The 20,463-nt window shown below is 50.1% G+C and overlaps 1 protein-coding gene across 1 annotated transcript in view; it reads left to right on the plus strand.

Annotated features, from left to right (window-relative positions):
- Positions 1-2,832: 2,832 nt before the first annotated feature.
- Positions 2,833-20,463, plus strand: part of LOC122381614 (ankyrin repeat and death domain-containing protein 1A-like) — a 44,967-nt gene continuing 27,336 nt past the window's right edge. Inside the window, exon 1 of the mRNA XM_043366007.1 lies at positions 2,833-3,119. Within this exon, the coding sequence (XP_043221942.1) occupies positions 2,981-3,119 (139 nt within the window). The 5' untranslated portion in view covers positions 2,833-2,980. The remainder of the gene's footprint in view (positions 3,120-20,463) is intronic.

Here is a 20,463-nt window from a genome sequence, read left to right on the forward strand (position 1 = left end):
AAAAGGTGTTGTTCTATATACCCTGCGTTGAACAAGCCCGTCTGCCTAGAGTGCCGGCCAGGAACACGCAGCGAAAACATAGTCACAAGTAGCCCACAGTCCAGTCGGCCGGCAAACACAGAGCGTATGAACTTCAGGTCGGTCTGAACAAGTCTAGCTTTGATGGACATACAGTGAAAATGTTGGAGGAGAGACTCATAGTCCATCGAGCACCGGCTATGTGTCTTGGCGCCTAACCACATCAGGTAACGGTGTTGCAGTCTCTCCAATCTCGCAAGGTGAGTAGGTGCTGCGCCACTCCAGACGACACTCGCGTATTCCACAACCGATCTGACATGGGCATTGTACGCCGCCATGACTGCCCGGTGATCGAAGTACGGCAGCCGGGTACGGTGTGAGACCTGCATGCTGCGCATAAGTAGACCTAGCATGCGGTTGGCCTTGCTCACACAGGCGTCAACATGCGCGCCAAATGTTAGCCTGGAGTCCAGGATCACACCCAGATCTCTGATCTCCGTACACCGCTCGAGTTCGTGACCATCTAAAAAGTATGATGATGCGATGGGAGATGTACGTACGTAGAGTAAAGGTGATGGTCTTGCATTTAGCCGGATTGAGCCTAAGATGCCATGTTTTTGACCAGTCACTAAGACGGCTTAGATCAGCCTGAAGAGAGTTGACGTCCGCTGGACATTGAATTCTGTGGAAAATTTTGACATCATCAGCATATGACAGTGAGCTGGTCTGAAGTTGAGACGGAAGGTCAGCTACATAACATGTGAAGAGAATCGGACCGAGAATGCTGCCTTCCGGAACTCCAGATTGCACTGGGATCCAGTCCGAGTGCTTGCCATCCAGAATGACCCGCTGATAGCGGTGGCTGAGGTAAGAATCAGTCAGTGACGCAACACCTGTCACAGGTCAGTTTCACAACTGTCAAAGGTCAGTCAGTGACACACCTGTCACATGCCAGTGATATACCTGTCACAGGTCAGTGACACAACTGACCTGTCACAGGTCAGTGGGACTTGTCACAGGTCAGTAGACAGTAATACAACTATCACAGGTCAGTAATACAACTGTCACAGGTCAGTTAGTGGTGAAACATGTCATTGTATTGACCAGCCGTGCGATAGGTACGTACCCTGAATGGGGTGGCCAGCTGGTTAGCTTTTATGGTTACCCGTCACTCGTTGCACTAGTTCTGAATGGAGTGCGAGTCCATCATTCCCGGCGACCCACCGTTCGGTACGCCGGCTCTGAATGGAGGGGGGGTAGTCGGTCCGTGTTTACGGCCACCCGCCCCCTCTCAGCGGCGGCCGCAGTTTACGATACGGGAGGGGCGGACCGGGACGTTTACGATACAGAATGGGCGGGACCGGGCGGCCGGGACGCTCCCAGACGAACAATTAGCGCAGCGGGGGAGCGTCTTATCTAATTAACTAGTAACTGCACATAACCCCGGAGCAGGTCGGCAGCGACCGCCGCCAGCAGCTGGAGTCAATTAGGTGCGGCGCCTTATCGGCCGGGGACCGGGCCCGCGGGTATCATGTTACCGATCTGCCGGCGAGGACGACCAGACACTTGGGAGGCGGGCCGGGAACGGGATGTCGAGCCGCTGATACTTTACATAAATAAAGTTATACACCTGACTAGGTGGGTGCGCACATTGTGAAGTGCCTGCACTTCATCGCCGACTTCATACACCCTCCTACATCGCCGACTCCTGCTGTGGGACGGACGTTCGCTGAAGTCCCCGCGTTACGAGCGGTGTCAGCGCAGGTGGCGAGGTGCAGCGTCGGTCGATGATGGCCCCATCCGGCCGCGAACGGCCCGCCGGAATGCATTGTAGCGCTGGGTCGGGCAGGAAAGTCAGCCATCGATCGGCGGACCAGCTACAGCAGCCGAGAGCAGCAAACTTATTAATTATGAGCAGGTGATAATGTGCCGCGGGGACCCTGTAAGGCTCAGCTGAGCGGTGACGGGCGGTGACACGAAATTGGAGTTGGACAGACGCGCGGGTCGGAAAAAGAAGGCGAAGAAAGTTCGGAGGAAATGTTCGACGTCTGGCAGTCGTTATTGAAAGATCCTTTGCATAATTAAGTGCCTTATTGTCGCCCGTCGCTGTTTAGGTCAATATGCTGTCTGCCCGTCTGCAGTCTGCATTTGCGATGACTGCACGCTACGAGCTGTGCCAGTGCCGACTTTGTGCTGTTTCTGACTGTCTCGCGGCTGCCGTTTGAGAGCGCCCCATTGCTGACCGGGCCGGGCCGGTGCCCGGTACCGTTCGGCGGCCGGCCGGCGCACAGTATCTCTCACCGGCTAATCCCTGCTGACCTTTTGGGCTCTGAGAATGTAGCGCCGGCCGCCGATGGCGATATCGACCAGCGAACCCGATCACAACTGTCCTGGTGACGCTGGGAAAGCGGCAGTAGAGAGCGCTGGTACTGCCGTTGGACAGTGGACTGTCTCTAAAGCTAGACATTTATATTGCACCGCTCGACCTGCCACATTTTGCAACGTTCGTCGCCTATGTAACGCTTGATATTTGCGAGTTAACAGCGTCTACATGCACAATGTATACCTATTTGCACTGTTTATATTGCATGCTAAGGAGTTCAACAGAATAGTTAGGTAGGTACACCTACATACTACCTACTATGTTTTGCGCCACGCGCCATGCTCCCATACAACCTTCGGATATCAATGTCAACAAGTCCTTCTCCGAAAGCCTCATTCTAACTGCTGAGTGACGCTTTGTGACACTGTGTTGCAGCTGTCGGCGGAGAGAGAGGGGCGACCTGTTCTGCTGGGAGCAGAGACAAGCGGCCTGTTCTGCTGGGAGCAGAGACAAGCGGCCTGCTCTGCTCTCCGGCTGAGGGCGAGGTGACCCGGTCAGCTCCCCGACGGCAGCCTGCCCTGCTCTCCGGAGGGGCGGCGGCGGCCGTCCGCCGGCCCCGGCCCGGCCGGCCCGGCCGCCATGCCGTCCTCCCTGCGCGACGAACGCTCCAGCCGCGGCTCTCGGGATACCAGTCCGGCCACCGGCTCGGCGCGCGGCTCGGCGCGCGGCTCCAGCTCCGCGGCGCCGCGCACATCGCACAGACGAAAAACGGCACGAGGTCAGTGGGAATGGGCGCTCAGGGGTGCAGACCGGGCAAATTAGAGCACAGAAGCCGTTCACGATCACACACAGGATACATAGAACTGATTTCGCAGATTGAACAGAACTCAGACACTTTACACAGACACATGCTACTCGGGTCGGGCCCTATCAGCATGTTCCGCTCTTTCTGGACCGGGGTGCCCACCAACAACTACCGGGCCCACGGTGTGTGTATAACCCTCGGGCGGCCAACCCGTCGCATGTCCATCGCGGCCACCCGTCATGTCACACACCGGGGCCGCCGGCACTGTGCGCCGCACGCAACGGTAATCCACTTACCGTTGTGACGTCACACAGTGACTTTGAGGCGTCGCCCACTGCCCAGTATTTGTGACGTCACCAGGAGCAAACGATGACGTAACGACGACTGTGCCGCTGACAAAGTTCATTAATGACGCTCTGAAACTCAGAATTTCATTTTCTGTGGGTGGACGTTAGAAGTTGGGCAATGCAGCATGACGTGCACTTTTATACAGTGCTGCCAGCAAGGTATCTGTAGCTATGCATAGATTAGGTATGTATATTTCAGTTCATCTAGGTAAGTTGGCGTTCCTAACTTGGCGTTCCTTTTATAAGACCAGCGTTAACTTACTAACATCAGATTCCACTATTTCCATCATCATCACGTTTATTAAGAAACAAAAGAATACACAAAATCAAGATAAGTAAGAACTGGTGCAAAAGCACTCGAAAGTGCTTAATTCGAGGCACCAGCTCTGTTAAAGAACATACAAGCAAATAAACACATACACACATATACAAGAACTTAAAATGGATTCAAACAAACTAAATCGCCGGTCGCCGCCACCAAACCGAACGCGTCGCGCATTAGAGGTTGTCCAGAGAGCCCCGTTGCCGACGCCACCCCACCGAGATTTGTTTGTTTTTTGTTTGTTTTGTTGGGTTAGGCCCTTTCGGTCGACAAGACCATTGCAGAGCCGGAAGGATGATAGGAATTAGGGGGAGACATTGGTCTGGGCAGGCACCCTAGTGAGTCGCCGGGGCTGAGCCCGTCCAGAGGACAGGCCATCCAGCCCCAAGGCACTCACTGCACCCGGCTACGGGGTGCGCTCCCTCAGGAGCAGCGGTGCCGCTCCAAGGGAGCAGCCCGCATGAGATAAAGTTGCCTGTCCAGCCCGGAGGGGGGTTGCGGCGTGGAGGAGAAGGATTTCTGTATCCTGAGGATAGAAGCACGGATAGGTGACCCCACCGAGACACGCCCATCCCGCCTCGTAATTAAATAGTCAGAGTGTTGGGATTGTAAAGCGCCCAGAATTAAGTAAGAACGTTTGGAAGTGTTGAGCCACCGCCCGGCCGCCGCCACTATTTAGGTTGGTGCCATGAAGAAGGATTTCCAATTTTTTATTAGTTTGGTATTCATGAAAGTTAGTATGGAGTGTTTGTGATACTTTTTGGTAAAGGATGCGTCTTTGAAGTAAAAACAATGGACATGCTGTGATGAAATGACGAACGCTTTCTATGCTGTGACCACAAGGGCATGCCGGAGAATCTTGTTTTTGAATGTTAAATTGTTGTGAATTTAAATCGGACATTCCATTTCTTAGTCGCGAATGTAGGATGTTGCCTGTCTTTGACCCAAACGAGTAGTATTTTGGTGGCTGGGGGGAGCCAATATGGTGTACAATGTGTTTTTTGAATTCTACTATGGATAAGGATTTAAATGTTGCCGGTAGTTCGTTGTACTCTTTGCTTGTGGTGATAAAGAATGATCGTTGATATGATGATGTTTTCGGACGTTGGATCGTGTGGTCATGGGCATTTCTTAAAACCAACTGTGTGTCTGTCACCCTTGTGTTTGTTATAAGTTCTTGTATGTACTTCGGTAAAATTGGTTTCGATTTAACGAGTTTGTGATATAGTGACAATCTGTGAATGCGTCTTCTTGTCGTTAGTCTGTCCCATCCTGTCTCGAGTCGTAATTTGTCGGAGGGTGTTCTAAAGAGTGCTCCTGTCGTCAGTCTAGCCGCTCTGTTTTGCAATGTCTCCAGTCGTGTCGTGTCCTGTACTGTGATATGTCCGTCGTAAACAGTGTCACAATAGTCAAAGTGTGGTCTTACATAGGTAGTATATATTTGGTGAAGGATGGGTCTTGGCAAATATTGTGCAATAGGATACAATGGACTGAGGGATATGTTAACTTTTTTGCATATTTCGTTAATATGACAATGAAAGCGAAGATCGTCAGAGAAAATTAAACCGAGATGTTTGTGTGATTTTGCTAGTGGTATTGCTTTCCCTCCGAACGAAAGAGTCGGTGGCATTTTGGAGTGTTGTCTGTGAGTGAATGTTTGTTGCACTGTTTTGTCGGCGTTGAAAGTGATAGCCCAATTTCTTCCGTATTCGAAAATAGAGTCCAGGTCTTTTTGGAGCGATTGTTCTGTTTCGCGTAAGTCAGTTTCTGAGTGTGAGGCATAAAGTGATGTGTCGTCAGCGAAAAATAAAATATTGTGCTGTGTCTGCTTTGAAAGGCCGTCAAGATAGATAAGAGCTAAAAGTGGTCCGAGGACGGAGCCCTGCGGGCATCCTGCATTTATGGTCTGTGGTTCTGACAGTGTGTTGTTTATGCGTACCATTTGAATACGGTTTTTGAGATATGACTCCAACCATTCTAAAAGTTTTCCAGTTATTCCAAAATCATGTTCGCATTTGAATAACAAGCCTTTATGCCAAATTTTGTCAAAGTACTTTGCAATGTCCAAAAAGATAGCTGTGAATTGTTTTCCTGTGTCTAACGATTTATACATGTTGTTTGTTAGATAAAGAAGTTGTTGTTCAGTGCTGTGATTTTCTCTATAACCACTTTGTTTTTCCGTGAGGAGTGAGTTTTCTGTAAAGTGAGAATACATTTTTCTGTAAACTATTTTTTCGAATACCTTTGAAAGAGCTGATAAGATACTAATTGGTCTATAACAAGTAAAATCTGAGGGGGATCCTTTATTCTTGTAGATAGGTGTTATGTGGGCAACTTTGAATGTTGATGGAAATTTGCCTTCTGCAAGTGATTTGTTAAATAAACGAGACAAAGGTTCTGCAATTAAAAGAGCTGTCATTTTCAATAATCTCACAGGAATTTCATCTGGGCCAGTTTATTTGTTGACGTTAAGACTGTTCAACAGTTGTAATACCTCCCTTTCACTTGTCCGGATGTTTTCGAGATTAGGTGTGGCTATTTGTTCGGGTGTAATATCTGGAAGCTGCTGCGAGTCTGAAATGTTGAGTGTCGATTGGGCGGCAAAGTGGTTGTTAAGTATTGCTGCTTTTTCGGGGTCCGTTGTGATAATGTCGCCATTTGGTGTTTCTAGCGGTGGAATTATGTCAGTTCTGGATTTTCCCATTAGCTTACGCAATGTCTGGTGATAGGTATTTTAACGGATTGGGCTTCAACACCAGTAGTTTTTTAACTTCGTTCTGCATGTATGCATTTTTTAACCGTCTATTAAGCTGCGTTACTTTGTTTCGCTGGTATCTCCATCTGTCCCAGTGGTAGTCCAGATTTGTGTTCTTGGCTTTCTTGAATAGTCTATCCCGTTTCCTTATATTCCTCTTCAACTCAGAAGTGACCCATGATTTTTTGTTGGACTGTATTTTCACGCTTTTAGTCGGTATTGAGGCAACAGCTGCGTCGTATATTGTTTTCGTAAAATTTGTTGTCGCTGTGTCTACGTCACTGTCAAGTAAACGATCCCAGTCAGTGTCCATTAAAAGATTTGTAAGACGAGTTGTGTCCATATTTGTGTAGTCCCATATCAGTCTAGTGTCCGCTTGATTTTGTAAGGGCAACATGAAGTTTAACGATGCGAATATTGGGCAATGATCCAAATTAGCGAATGGAGATAATGTACCGCTCTTAGTGATTATTTCTGTACAATTCGTGAATATCAAGTCTCTTAAATTACATGAGTTTCTTGAAAAACGCGTTGGCTCTGTTATTAGTTCGTGCAAACATAATCCATCAGCGGCGTCTTTTAGCGCATTGTCAAATGGTGTAACTCCACTGCTGCGAATTTGTAATTGTTCACTTAAGTATGCGTTTCCTGCGTTGAAATCTCCTAAAATTAATGTGGCAGTGGGTGTATGTCTTTGCGCCTGTAGCACGGCTTCCGAGAAATTTCCAATGAAATTGTCTAATTTGTCAACTGGTTGGTTTGGTGGCAAATATAGACAGCATATGATTAGAGTGAAAGCTTTAGTCTTTACTTTGACCCAAAGCCATTCATGGTTTCCTACTTCTAGATCTATTAACCTCTGCACAGGCAAAGACGAGTGTACATAGACTGCGACTCCCCCTCCATGTCTGGTTCTGTGTTTGGTTATTGGAGCGTGGTATCCTTCAATTGCGTACAAACTGCTTGCAACAGTACAATCCAGTTTTGTTTCTGTTAGGGCCATGATTTTAATGTCGTTAGCGTTGATGAATTGGTGAAGCTCGTCTAACTTTTGCGTCGCTGTTATACTGTTGATATTTATATGTGAAACATTTAGAGCGTGTGTGATATTCGGTCCAGGATTTGTTTCTACGCCACCTATAACAAGCAAGCTTTGCAAATTTTTGTGCTCCCCTAGGCGTTTCCAGTGTTTGTGTGTTGTATGGATGCTAAGAGTTATGTGACATTTTCTTGTTTCTAGCGATAATAATTTAGTTCGCAGGTGATGTGGCCAGGATAGGATAAGATAGGATAGGATAGGATAGGAACTGTCTAGCGGCGACGAGCGGACGGCGGCTGCGAATTTACGAGGCAGAATAAATGTTACGAGGCAGTATAAATGTGAATGGATGTGAAAGTGCATTTTTCGTATTTTGGTATCAACGACTCGTCGACTGTATAAATGCGTTGTTATTAACAGGACGAGCTTATCGTTTGACTCGTCTAAACGATGCTCCCGTTCAATCAACTCGAGCAATAACAGTCTCAGTCCATCCGGCTTTCTGCCGCCCACGTTTTTGTAAGGTCATCTCAATATTCATCACTGCTTATCGAGATAGTCGGCATTTTACGTGTTCCATTGCTTTTGCATTTCTTCCCCAACGGCAGGCACCGTTGGCCGTGTACTTATATTACTATTCCTAGATGGCGTTAGTAGTGAGCGCCTGAATACATACTGTGCCGGAGGGCCTCCAACCCAGCATCGCGCTAGTCGGCTCAACCGGGACGCATACATCCTACTTCGCAAACAAAGATAACAGATTTGATTTGACAAAAATAAAAGAGTAGCTTTGAATCCTCCAATCTCCCGTGAATCACCTTTTGAGACTGAGTACCCAGAACCGCCTCCGCCTGCCAATATCCGGACGAAAAACGACAACAAAACGTGCCTGCCTGATACGAGACTTGTGCAATGTGCATGTGACAATGCTCATAGTGAAGTTGTGACGGAATCGCTCGTTTTGAAGTTATTTACCGCTTTAACTGATGTCAGATCCGAATATTTTACAGCAACTGCACCATAACTGTCATTAGTGCTCGCTACGATTGCTATCGTAGAAGCTTCAATATTTCACCAAATCTTAGCGGCTGACACGGCATGCCTCGGCATTTGGCAATGGTCGCTGCAGAACTTTGTGCTGTAGCTCTCCGAGCAGGGAATTCACATTGTTAACCTTTTGATGTTTCTTTCAACGGATTGTGAACAAAGTTTTAGCACTATAAAGTTAGTCATCTTCGTAAACCATAAGTTTAGTGCCAGTGGCTCTGAATCATTTGAGAACGGCTTAGAATTTCAAAAAGCTCCGTTGATAAGTCGCCAGTAACGTTGTTTGGTGCCGTAGAAGTTTTTTCGGTAGGTAATAACTCCCGATCAAAGTGAGCTAGCGAGTCTGTTGAGCCATCAATTCACTCAGAAGGCACTGCCACATCGAATGATAGGCAACATGGCGTCATCCAAGCGGCTTAACCGCGTTGCTTTGACCTGACCTTGACCTGAGGTCAACATCCTAAAGTGACCGGACCCAAGCAAAAAGCATACCATTCGACGCGCCTGGCCACCACGAGCATGATGATGCCATATTCGCGGCTCTGCCATGATTTGTGGCGTTTATATCTGTATACGCAAAGCATACATATTGGAAGCCCAATGCGAGGAGTTGTTTTTAGTAAATTGGTTACCTAACTTTTGGGGGGAGTAGGTATGCCCCCTCCTGCACAGCATCTCAAAGCACTTGAAGAAAAGGCGGCTGCGGAAATGCGACTGTCACAAAAGGTCATGTTTTTCCATGCATATGTAAGACACCTCAGTCTTCAGATACAGCCTCCGGTCTTACTGCATGTCTCTGTATTCCTGTGTTCTCAGCTTGACCGAACACACAACACACAACCAGCCGCGCCTCCGGCCGCGCTCCACACACACACCCTCTGCCCAGCGCTCTGCTCTGCTCTGCTCGCGCGCCGACGCGCGACCGCTTCCCGCCACAGCCGGGAACACGATTTAGCCGTGCATCCTTCACGGCTCTCGGCCACTAAATAATATTATACCTACTTACACTCCTCCCCTCCTATTGAACAATATGCCAACGACAGTCACAACAAACGCTTAATCAAAAGACCAGTGAGCAGGGTCGAACCGTTTCGGGGGGCGTACCTCACGCCCGAAACGGGTGACAGTTCGCGGCCGCTGATCCACATCCCGCGGCGGCTCGGCATCGAACGGCGGCGGCGGGGACGGCGGCGGAACATGTGGTACCTCCGGCCGGTGCGGCACAGCGTCATGGAGCGGTACAGGGTCAGGTGGCGGCACACAGTCAGGTCGCATCTCGGGCAGACGCGGCATCAGCACGTGCGGCAAAACAACAGGTTGCGGTACATAGCGGCCAGCTGTGACACCTTGGGGCGGAAATACAATTGGCGCCCCACCCATACCAGGCACACTATGGGGCCGGGCAATGGGCGTTCCTGGCACATCTCGCCAGAGAGACAACCCATGCGCTCTTGTCGCGGTCCTGTGCCCCTCACTCACAGCCGGTGGGCGCTCCACTGTGTTGTCCGGCTTCAAGCGGTTGTGGTGCACCACCAGACTGCGCCGCTTTCCCTCCTCGCGCACTCGATAGTTCACTGGTCCACATTGTTCTATGATCTCAGCCGCACGCCAAGGCCTCACAAACTTATGATATTCACCGCGCTTCGGTACATTGCGAAACAAGAACACTTTGTCACCCGGGCGATACGACCACTCGTTCATTCTGCGCTCATACAAAGCTTTGTTGCGGTCATGGGACAGCTGATCGCGCTTAACCACATCCTTAACAGTAAGTCGGAGTGTCTCTCTCAAATCGTCTATGTACTGGGGGAAGGTTGGGGCCCGATCCACAACCGGCCGATCACCCAGCGAGGCTTCCGCCGGCAGGCGGGGCTCTCGCCCAAACATCAAGGCGAACGGAGAGTATCCCGTGCTGTCGTGCACCTGACTCCGGTAGGCGAGCATGAGCATCGGAAGATGCTTATCCCACTCCGTGTGCTGCTCAACAAACTTAGCCAGCATGTTCAAAATGGTGCGATTGGCTCGCTCAGTCATCCCGTTGCCCATAGGGTGATAACTGGATGTCTGAGACTGCTGAATGCCGAGCAGTTCGCTCACAGCTTTCATCACCGCACCGACAAAGTTCCGACCTTGGTCCGAGTGCACACGCTTCATGACGCCAAAGCGAGAAATAAACTCATTTACAAGAACATTGGCAATCGTAGTAGCCTTTTCATCCGCTAGGGGATACGCTTCAACCCAGCGTGTGAAGTGATCAGTGATCACTAGCAGGTGTTTGTAGCCTCGAGCGGTTTCCGGCAGGTTGGTCACAAGGTCCATGGACACCAGCTCCATCGGCTCGGACGCAGACAACTGCCCCATACTCGCACATGGGCGGGGAGTCGGAGAGTTTCGCGAGGCACAGCGGCGGCACTGTTCGCAAAACTCAGTCACCGTACGCTCCAGGAGCGGCCACCAAAACCTGAGTCGCGCGACTTTCGCCAGCTTTGAAGCGTTGAAGTGCCCACCCGACGGACCATCATGAAGCGACCCCAGCACCACAGGCACGAGCTGGGGTGGGACTACCAGCTGCAGCTGGTCGTGCCCCCTCGGCCCAGCCCGGAACACTCTGTACAGAACATTATCAATCAAACGCAGACGTGACCACTGCCGCCAGTACGGCAGAGCGCCCTTTGACACGGAGGACTGGGAGGGCCGCTGTGTGCTCCCAGCAAGCTGCCTCTTCACCTCCGCCATGGCGGGGTCTGAGTTCTGCGCCGAACACATGAAATCAGAAGGCCACATGGACTGAACGTGGCGAGCTGCGACGGGAGGCGACTGAAAATCCATTGTGTCTGTCTGTGTAGACACCTCCTGCGTGGGGTCCGGCCTCCGACTGAGCGCATCCGGAGCCTCATGTAGCCTACCTGGCCGATGAACAATCTCAAACTGAAACTCGCCCAAAATCTCCAGCCACCGCGCCAGAAGCCCGTCAGGGTTTCTGAAATTCACAAGCCACTGCAGAGCGGCATGGTCTGTGCGGAGCGTGAACTTACGACCCAAAAGGTAATGTCGGAACTGCTGCACAAACGTCACAGCTGCGAGTAGCTCCTTTTTAGTGACTGAATATTGCCGCTGGGATTTAGACAGGCTTTTACTGTCAAATGCCACTGCCCGCTCACCCTGTCCATCCCTCTGCAGCAGAACCGCGCCCATCTTTGACCCTGAACAATCCACGTCTAGTACGAATTCGCTCGCTCCCGGGGAAAAGTCAGGGTATTTCAGAACCGGAGCCGTGCACAGCGCCGCCTTTAGCGAGTCAAAAGCCATCTGAGCCTCCGCATCCCAATGGAAGTCTACGTCTTTCCTGGTGAGGTGATGCAGCGGAGCCGCGATAGCAGCAAAATCTTTGATGTACCGTTTAAAGTACGTTGCCAATCCCAAGAACTGTGACAATGCCTTCTCATTCATAGGCACCGGCCAATCCTTTACTTTGTCTTTGATCACTTACCCAGGTAAGTGATCTCTGATTGAAAGAATTTGCACTTTGAGAGGTTGAGAGTCAAATTCGCAGCCGACAGACGACGGAACACCTTCTCAAGACGTGAAAGATGCGTGTCAAAATCGCCAGAGAAAACCAAAATGTCATCAAAGTAGCTCACTGCATCAGTGGGAGCCAAATCACCCAATACAAGACTCAACAGTCTGGCGAACGAACTCGGGGCACCACTGAGGCCATATGGGCACGTTGTGTATTGCCAAAGCCCAAACGGCAGCGTGATGGACGTTTTGGATCGATCCTCCTTTCGGATGCTCATCTGGTTGTACCCGCTTTTTAGATCGAGCACCGAAAACAAAGAGTTACCTCCCAGGCTGTCAAGTAGGACATCAACCCTTGGGATTGGAAAGGCTGGCACCTGGCACACGCGGTTAAGTTTTCGAAAATCCCCACAAATTCGCACAGAACCGTCTCTTTTCTTCACCAGGACTACCGGTGATGACCAAGTGCCATCAGACGGCTCCAGCACCCCCTGATCTACCATATCCTGCACGCGCTGCTTTACTTCTGTCTCCAGGTGTGGAGGAATTCGTCTGGGAGCTGATCGCACCGGCTTGGCAGTGCCCGTGTCGATTACGTGCTCAACTAGTGAGCAGTGACCAAGCTGGTCTGAGAACAACGAGGGGTACCGGCGCAACAGAGCAAAGAACTTTTCCCGCTGCTGACTCGTTAGCGACACATCAGACAGATCGACCAAATCCTCCAAGGAACCCGCGCCAGAGCTGGGACCATTTGACACCCCATTGTCTGCATCATGCCCCTCCCCTTCAATGGAGAAGTCGGCTTCCATTGATCCTAGGCCCTTGCCCTTAGACACCGAGACCGAGGATGACGTCACGTTACGCACCACGACCGGAACACTGCCGCCCGGCTTCACATCAACCAGTCCGTCCAGGAACGTCAACCCACTGACTGCGACGTCGGCAATGAACACAGCCTCTCCCTCAAAATCAGCATCATCGACATGGCCGGGGATCACAACCTCACAGTTTGGGGGTATAGCGTACGTTTCCTGTACAGACACCCTGCACACACGAGTCCGCGTCGGTCGCTCAGGCAACACCGTGGCGACCGGCTGACGGTTCACCTGGTTTGCAGGTGTCAGCTGCTTCGTCGATAAGTCAAGAACAAACGGGTAGTGCGCGAAAAAAATCCATGCCCAGGAGGCAGTCGATGGGACCGATTTCGTCGGATACAAACACAGAGAGCGGGTATGACACATTATCGATAACAAAATGCACTGCACACCGACCGAGCAGACGCAACGGCTGTTGAGTTGCAGTTTTAGCGGTGACGTCACAACGTTGTAGCTGGGGACGCGCTGAAATCTGATCATAAATCCGCCTGTGAACTATTGTTATAGCACTTCCTGTATCCACAACAAGCTGCGCTGGCACCTTACTAACCTTTGCCTTGACCGTAATGTCCGACGCCGATGCAGCGCAGTTATTCAAAACTCTCGGTCCCGGCGGCCGAGTGACCGGGGAGCGCGCGCGCCGCCCTGAGCGCCCTCCCCTCCGGCGATTCCCGAGAGGCGGCACGTGCGCTGAACATGGCCCACCTTCCCACAGGCAAAGCACCTGGCTAGACGGAAACGACAATCTGGTTTCCCGTGACCCATCTCCCCACAACACAGACATATGGGCATTGACACGTCACACTCCTGTCGTCACACTCCTGTCGGTTCTGCAGCCTCGCCTCCCACTTTACGCACCCCCGGTCCACTGTAGGCCGGCAGCCTGAAAAAGCGCTAGAAATTCCCCCAAACTGACTGTCCGCAATATGAACAAAATAGGTATCATTTAATCCCAAATTGATCGAAGAATACGATTCCGATGCTAGTTTTGTCCTAAGGTCAAAATTGAGGTCGTCAGTTGTCACCAAACACAAGACAATTTAGACTCTCTATAGGCCACCACATTTACCGATTTTAATGATGAACTTTAGTGGTAATTTATTAGTTGACCAATCGTCGTTTTGAACGAAATTTCCTGTCAGACTAGTTCAGGGAACTGTTGTTCACTGTGCCAACATCATTCTGACATATTGCATCGCTTTTCTGCAAGATAAGCTAGCTGTTTGCAAGCAGCTGCAAGACGTAATTTAAAATCATATCCAATTTTTCAATTAGACTTTTATAAAAACGTTATTTCGAGCAGCTAAAAATGAACATTTCATACTAGCCTCTGATTACTCATCTTTTGTTCCATATAGGTGCTTTGCTGCTTTTCCCTGCTACTTTTCGAGATATGCGCCAGTAAACCACATGATGTAGGGGCAATTGTCACCTCGCCGCTCTACTGAAGGCCCGGCGCTCTTTAAAACGCTGGAAGTTGTGAAAAACAAATGCTTATAATCTAAATGAAATATATGTCCCTGAGCTCAGAATTGATCAACGCACACAATGCTGTCAACATTTCTGGGCCAAACTAAAAAATTCAGTCATTATTAACCCCTAAACACAAGTCAGTGATAATCAACAACAACTTGCTCTTTAGTTAGACTTTTTGAGAAATGTTATTTCGAGCCGTTAAAAATGGCCATGCCATACAAACCACCAATCATCTTTCTGTCATGCCCTTCTCGCAATTTTTGCTAATGCCTGCTACTCTTCGAGGTCACGTGACCTCACCATTAAAAGTGAATGGGGAAATAAGGAAACTGTTGTTTTTGCGCATGGAATGATTTCAAACTATCTCAAGCACACGGAATCGTGATTTCGTGCACTCCTTGCAAGATCCGATGCTTTACTTTTGCATTTTTGACCTTCCGTGACGTCATTTATGACGTCACACCGGTCATAGGAGTTTCTCGTCAATAACTCATGATCAAATTGAGCCAGCGACTCGGGAAAGCCACCAATGGACTCGGGAAGACCTCCCGAATCGAATGATATGCGATACGACCTCCTTCGATTAAGTTCGTGGCCTGATGGGCTCTGAACTGACCTTGACTCGAGGTCAATACCTTAAGTTGACCTCACCCGAACAAAAAGTATACCATTCGACGCGCCTGAGCCAGACGAACACGATGGTGCCAAAATCGCTGCTCTGCGGCCATTTTTTGCGAAATTATTTGCCAAAAACCAAACCCTACCTTGGGCTTTTTGACATCACCTCAGAGGTTACCGGTTGACCTGGAACCTTAAAATCGGGTATCAATCGTTCCGCCTTGAAACGGCGCACACGCTTGTTTTTTCCGCGAGGCTCTAGCTCCATTAGGGGCGAAACGGCAAAAAGGGGTCGTACCAACCCTCCCCCCCTCGGCCGGCCGAGGGGGTGGGGGGTCCGACAATAGGTCCGGCGAGGGTTAAGCAGCCCCACTTCGTTTTTAGCATGTTTGCTTGTCACTGAGATCAACAACTCAATCACAAATAATTTCTAGCACTTTTCCGGACCCCCGGCCCAGTGTGCGGTCGCTCTGAGTCCGATCCGGCCGGCCCAGCCTCCGCCTGGTCGAGGGCGGGCTCGGACCGGGCGCCATCGCCGCCCACTGCACACACGCGCTGTCCCTGGCCCACCGGTCCCCGAGACAGACGATCAGCAGCCAGCACGTTTTGCACACTTTTTACGGCTGCATCAAAGGTCACAGATCCCAAAGACACCACTGCATGAGCCAACCGCTGAGGCAAGGCGGCCAGGAAATAGTGAAAGAGATGCGTATCAGGCGAGTGGGCGCCAAACACGGCAGTGACCAGGCCGCGCAGCTGAACAATGAAGGTGTCCAGTGACTGAGCCGTCGGGTCGAATTTGAGCGCCTGCAGCGCGCTGTGGCAGTCCAAGGCGCTAGCGTCCGGGAACACGGCTCCGAGACGGTCTAGCAGTGTCGATTGAGCCGTCAGCAGGACGCTCAAACGTGTCGAACGCCTCTCGGGCCGCTCCATCCAGACACAGCGGCAAACAGTTCAGAGTCGCCTCACCCGTGAACGACTGCACGGCACAAAAACTCTTAAAATCCTCTCGGAAACGACGAAATGACCCCCGACCGTCATACCTGGGTGGCGCGAAGTGAGCCATTTCCTCTTGAGATAATCACGACGTCGTCGTAAATCACTGCGTATCACTTGGGGCGTGAAAGAAATCAAATGTTTATATAACAGCTCGCAGCTGATCGGTTCCGTGTCAAACAATTTATCAGGCCAAGACTGTGTGTTAGGCCAACACAACCCGGTTCGCAACCACAACCACCGCTGCCACCAATGTAAGACACCTCAGTCTTCAGATACAGCCTCCGGTCTTACTGCATGTCTCTGTATTCCTGTGTTCTCAGCTTGACCGAACACACAACACACAACCAGCCGCGCCTCCGGCCTCGCTCCACACACACACCCTCTGCCCAGCGCTCTGCTCTGCTCTGCTCGCGCGCCGACGCGCGACCGCTTCCCGCCACAGCCGGGAACACGATTTAGCCGTGCATCCTTCACGGCTCTCGGCCACTAAATAATATTATACCTACTTACACATACCTACATAAACGTTGGTGTTGTTTTTTTTCTGCAAAACAGGTCATATTTTCGGAACTTTTCAACGATACAATTTCTCCATGGGCTACCGGATTATCTTTCAACATCAAAGTTAAGTGTCTAACACAATGAAATATACACATATGGGTATAAGAAAACGTAGTTATCATTTTCTGGAAGAAGAAGGAACACAAATGTCATGTCATTGACATTTTGGTGTTGTTCTTAGTGCTGTCTTGCCTTAATTAGAATTGGACGTCAGCCCCCGGCAGTTTCCTTTTCCGGCAATCATCAGCTACTGGTCGCCTATGTTTGACGACTGGCTGGGAAAGGATCGAATTACCGATTCCGTCTCCCATGCGTGATCGTAAAGACCCCATTAATTGAGCACATACAGTAACATTCCTCCCTGTGTACTGGGTGAGGATTATCCGGTGTAAATCGCTTTCTGGGGAGTACCGATACGCCCCGAGGCGTAAATGCACGCTATTAGTCGGGTATAGTAATTGGGTCGCGGATCTGATGAATATGCTATGATGGAGGCATGGGCATCATGCCCAGCATATATGTATATTGTATAATGCCGGATAAAACAGCACAGAGCGGGGCACGCTCTGTAGCAACTAACTACAAGGTCTCTTCGGAGCCCTTAGATAAACAACCAGTATAACGCCTTTTGGGGCGACTAACGGAGCGAGCGAGAGGGTGAGCCTTGCACGTGCGAAATTTCGAGGGGGTACCTCCAGCTGACTTGTGCACGGCACCCCTAACCGGTCTCTAGCGATGTGCCAAATTTGGGCACAATCGGCCCAGCCGTTCTCGAGATCTGCAAGCGGCACCCTGCACGTGCGCACGTGCAAAATGGGTCCCAACTGACTTTTGCACGGCACCCTACTAACCGGTCCCTAGCCATGTACCAAATTTGAGCGCTATCGGTCCAGCCGTTCTCGAGATCTGGAACCGACCCCTGCACGTGCGCACGTGCAGCAGCACCCCAACTCCGGCACATCGATATGCATTGCCTAGTGGGTGTCTACCTGCATGCCAATTTTCAGCGCAATCGGCCAAGTAGTTACCGAGATATTGCAACAATTACAAAAGTGACACCTCTTCGTTTTGCACGTGGCACGTGCATAAGGGGTCACCCACATGTATCGGGAATAGTCCAATACTTGGTAGAAGGAATGAAGCTACCCTACAAAAATTACCGCATGTAAATCGGTCAAGTGGTTGCTGAGATATAAGCGTCGCAGAATCGTGACCACGGCCGGCCGCTCATACTCAGAAATTTCCGTTATTCTACGTAAGACTCCGCTCGCTTCGTTCGCTCCGTAATAATGAATGAAATGCGTGCAGCATTGGTTTATGCGCCTTTGTCGCGTTTTTTTTTTCCACTGAAGACCCATGCTGTTTATACCGGCTAATATCCACGGGCCATGGGCGAAAGTTACCGATTGCCGTGCAAAAAGATGACAAACGACTATCAACTTAAACGTTTATAAATTTTACGTCCCTAACGTCCATGGAAATGTTTACGTTTCTTTTTTTTTATTAAATATGCATAGCAGGACACACAGCATGCACAACATAGTACACTCGATTGTCGAAGACAGTGAGCGGGCGCCACTCCTTCCGTTTCGATTGTTCGTTGGCGTAACGAATCACGGGCCGCGGGCCCCCGCCCGCACCCCCGGAAAATCATTTTTCCCGGGGGTGCCCCCTAACCACCGCCCGGGCGAGGGGAGCGCCGACCCGACCCGACACTCGACCGGCCGGCGCCCCGCCCGCCCGGGCGGCCGACCGGTCCCTTTCAATTGGGACTGATACCCAGGTTGGCCCGGATGGGTCATAGGGGCGGGGGCCCAATGCTCGGCAAAACTCAGGGCTCCGCCACAGGCCGGCGTTCAAACACAGTAACGTTCAACAATCTTCCGTTCAAACACAACAAACAGTAACCTAGGTGAGCAAAGAGCAACCAAACAAACGAGTAATTAAACAGACAACATAAACTACACTGTTAAAGAAACGGAATGATTTCATTTATGTATGTGTAGGCATTTCTGTTTGTACTGGGTTGTGTTTGTGACTGTGTGCGTACATGCATGTGTCGGTGTGCTTGTGCAATGTGTTTGTATCAGTTTAGGTGCTTGTGCGTGTGTGTGTGCGTGTGTGTGTGTGTGCGTGTGTGTGTGGTGTGTGTGTGTGTGTGTGTGTGTGTGTGTGTGTGTGTGTGTGTGTGTGTGTGTGTGTGTGTGTCTGTGGGTGGGGGGGGGGGGTGTAGGTGTGTGTGTGTGTGTTTTTTTATAATTATATTTGGTGAATTGACACGTTTCCGAGTCGCCCACCCGGGGGCGGAGCGGACGCTAACAATCTTGTAAGATTGCCCCACTTCTGGTGGAAGAGATCGAGTTTGTCGCTTGTTTTTGCAATGTGTTGTTCTTTTTGCAGTTCAATCTTTATCATTTGCAACACGACCATCGTTGATGGCATAGAAGACCTGAGACGTGATTTGTGAATGTGATCTTTAATAAGCGTGAATAAAAGCATGGCTATTTTTGATAAGTCTTTAAGAAAAAACCAGCTTACTTTGTTCACGATTATATCTATTCCGTATTCCTGTTTCAGGTGGGATAATACTTCTTTAATTAATATTTGAGTCTTGGGACACTGCCAAAATAAATGAAGGATAGTTTCCGATGTTTCGCTACAGAAGGAGCATGCATTATTGTTTACATAGTTTATATTGTGCAGAAACTTATTTGTGGCGTATATTCTGCTTATTATTCTATAATGAAGAAATATAAAATATGTATATGATGTTGCCTTCGATATTTGTTCCACTGTGCCTTCAACGAACTCGCCAATATCTGTAGTCCACTTTGCTTTAAGACGTAGATTGGACTCTTTGTTAGAATTCCGCATACTTCCAACAAATGCTCGATATGCTAATTGGGGAAAATTGCTGGTATTCAATACCTGGTTAATTTTGTATGGGATGTTTGGTTTTATTATCAACGATTTGTCTATTTCTTTTCGAATCTCTTTTGGTAAGCTTCGAACAAGGGATGCGTAACATAAAAAGTTCATACGTATGCCGTAGGTTCTTTCAACATCTTGTCTTGAAAGAATTAATCCAGTACGTAGGTTATATAGATCTCCTATAAACCTCAGGCCTTTATCATTCCATTTCTTTATAATAGTTGTTCCGTACTTTGTCCAATTTGAGAACCAAATGTTTTCCGAAGCAAGTTCCTCTATTGATGGATAATATTCTTGATTAAACTGAACCCAGTGGCGGTCGCAGGGGGGGGGGGGGCCATCAGGGCCATGGCCCCCCCCAAAGGCAAATCAGGGGGGGCATCATATCATTTGGCCCCCCCCAAACAACCGATGGGCCCCCATGGGCGTATTGGGGCCCTGGCCCGTATTCGATTGCCACGAGGCTCGAGAAACCCACGCCAGCTATTAACAGCTCCCATACCGGTCTTTGAGGGTCCTACACTCACCTCTGAGGGCCCTTCAGTGGCGGTCAAGCGCCCACATTGACCGCTGAGAACCCACGTTGACCTCTGAGGGCCCTCCACTGGCCTTTAAGGGCCCCTAAACCGGTCTCAGGGGCCCAACCGGCGGCTGAGGGCCTCACACAGGCTCTGGTGGCCTCATTTCTGTCTCAAGACTAGCCTTTAATTGCCTCTGAGGGCCCCGCACTGGATTCTGAAGACCCGATGTCGGCCACCCGGATCGACCTCTGAGGGCCCCTCTTGGTCTTTGAGGGCCCTCCGCTGGTCTCTTGGGTCCAACGCCGGC

This window comes from Amphibalanus amphitrite, unplaced genomic scaffold (genome assembly GCF_019059575.1).
Source record: "Amphibalanus amphitrite isolate SeventyFive unplaced genomic scaffold, NRLGWU_Aamphi_draft 000123F_arrow, whole genome shotgun sequence".
NCBI classification, from domain to species: domain Eukaryota; kingdom Metazoa; phylum Arthropoda; class Thecostraca; order Balanomorpha; family Balanidae; genus Amphibalanus; species Amphibalanus amphitrite.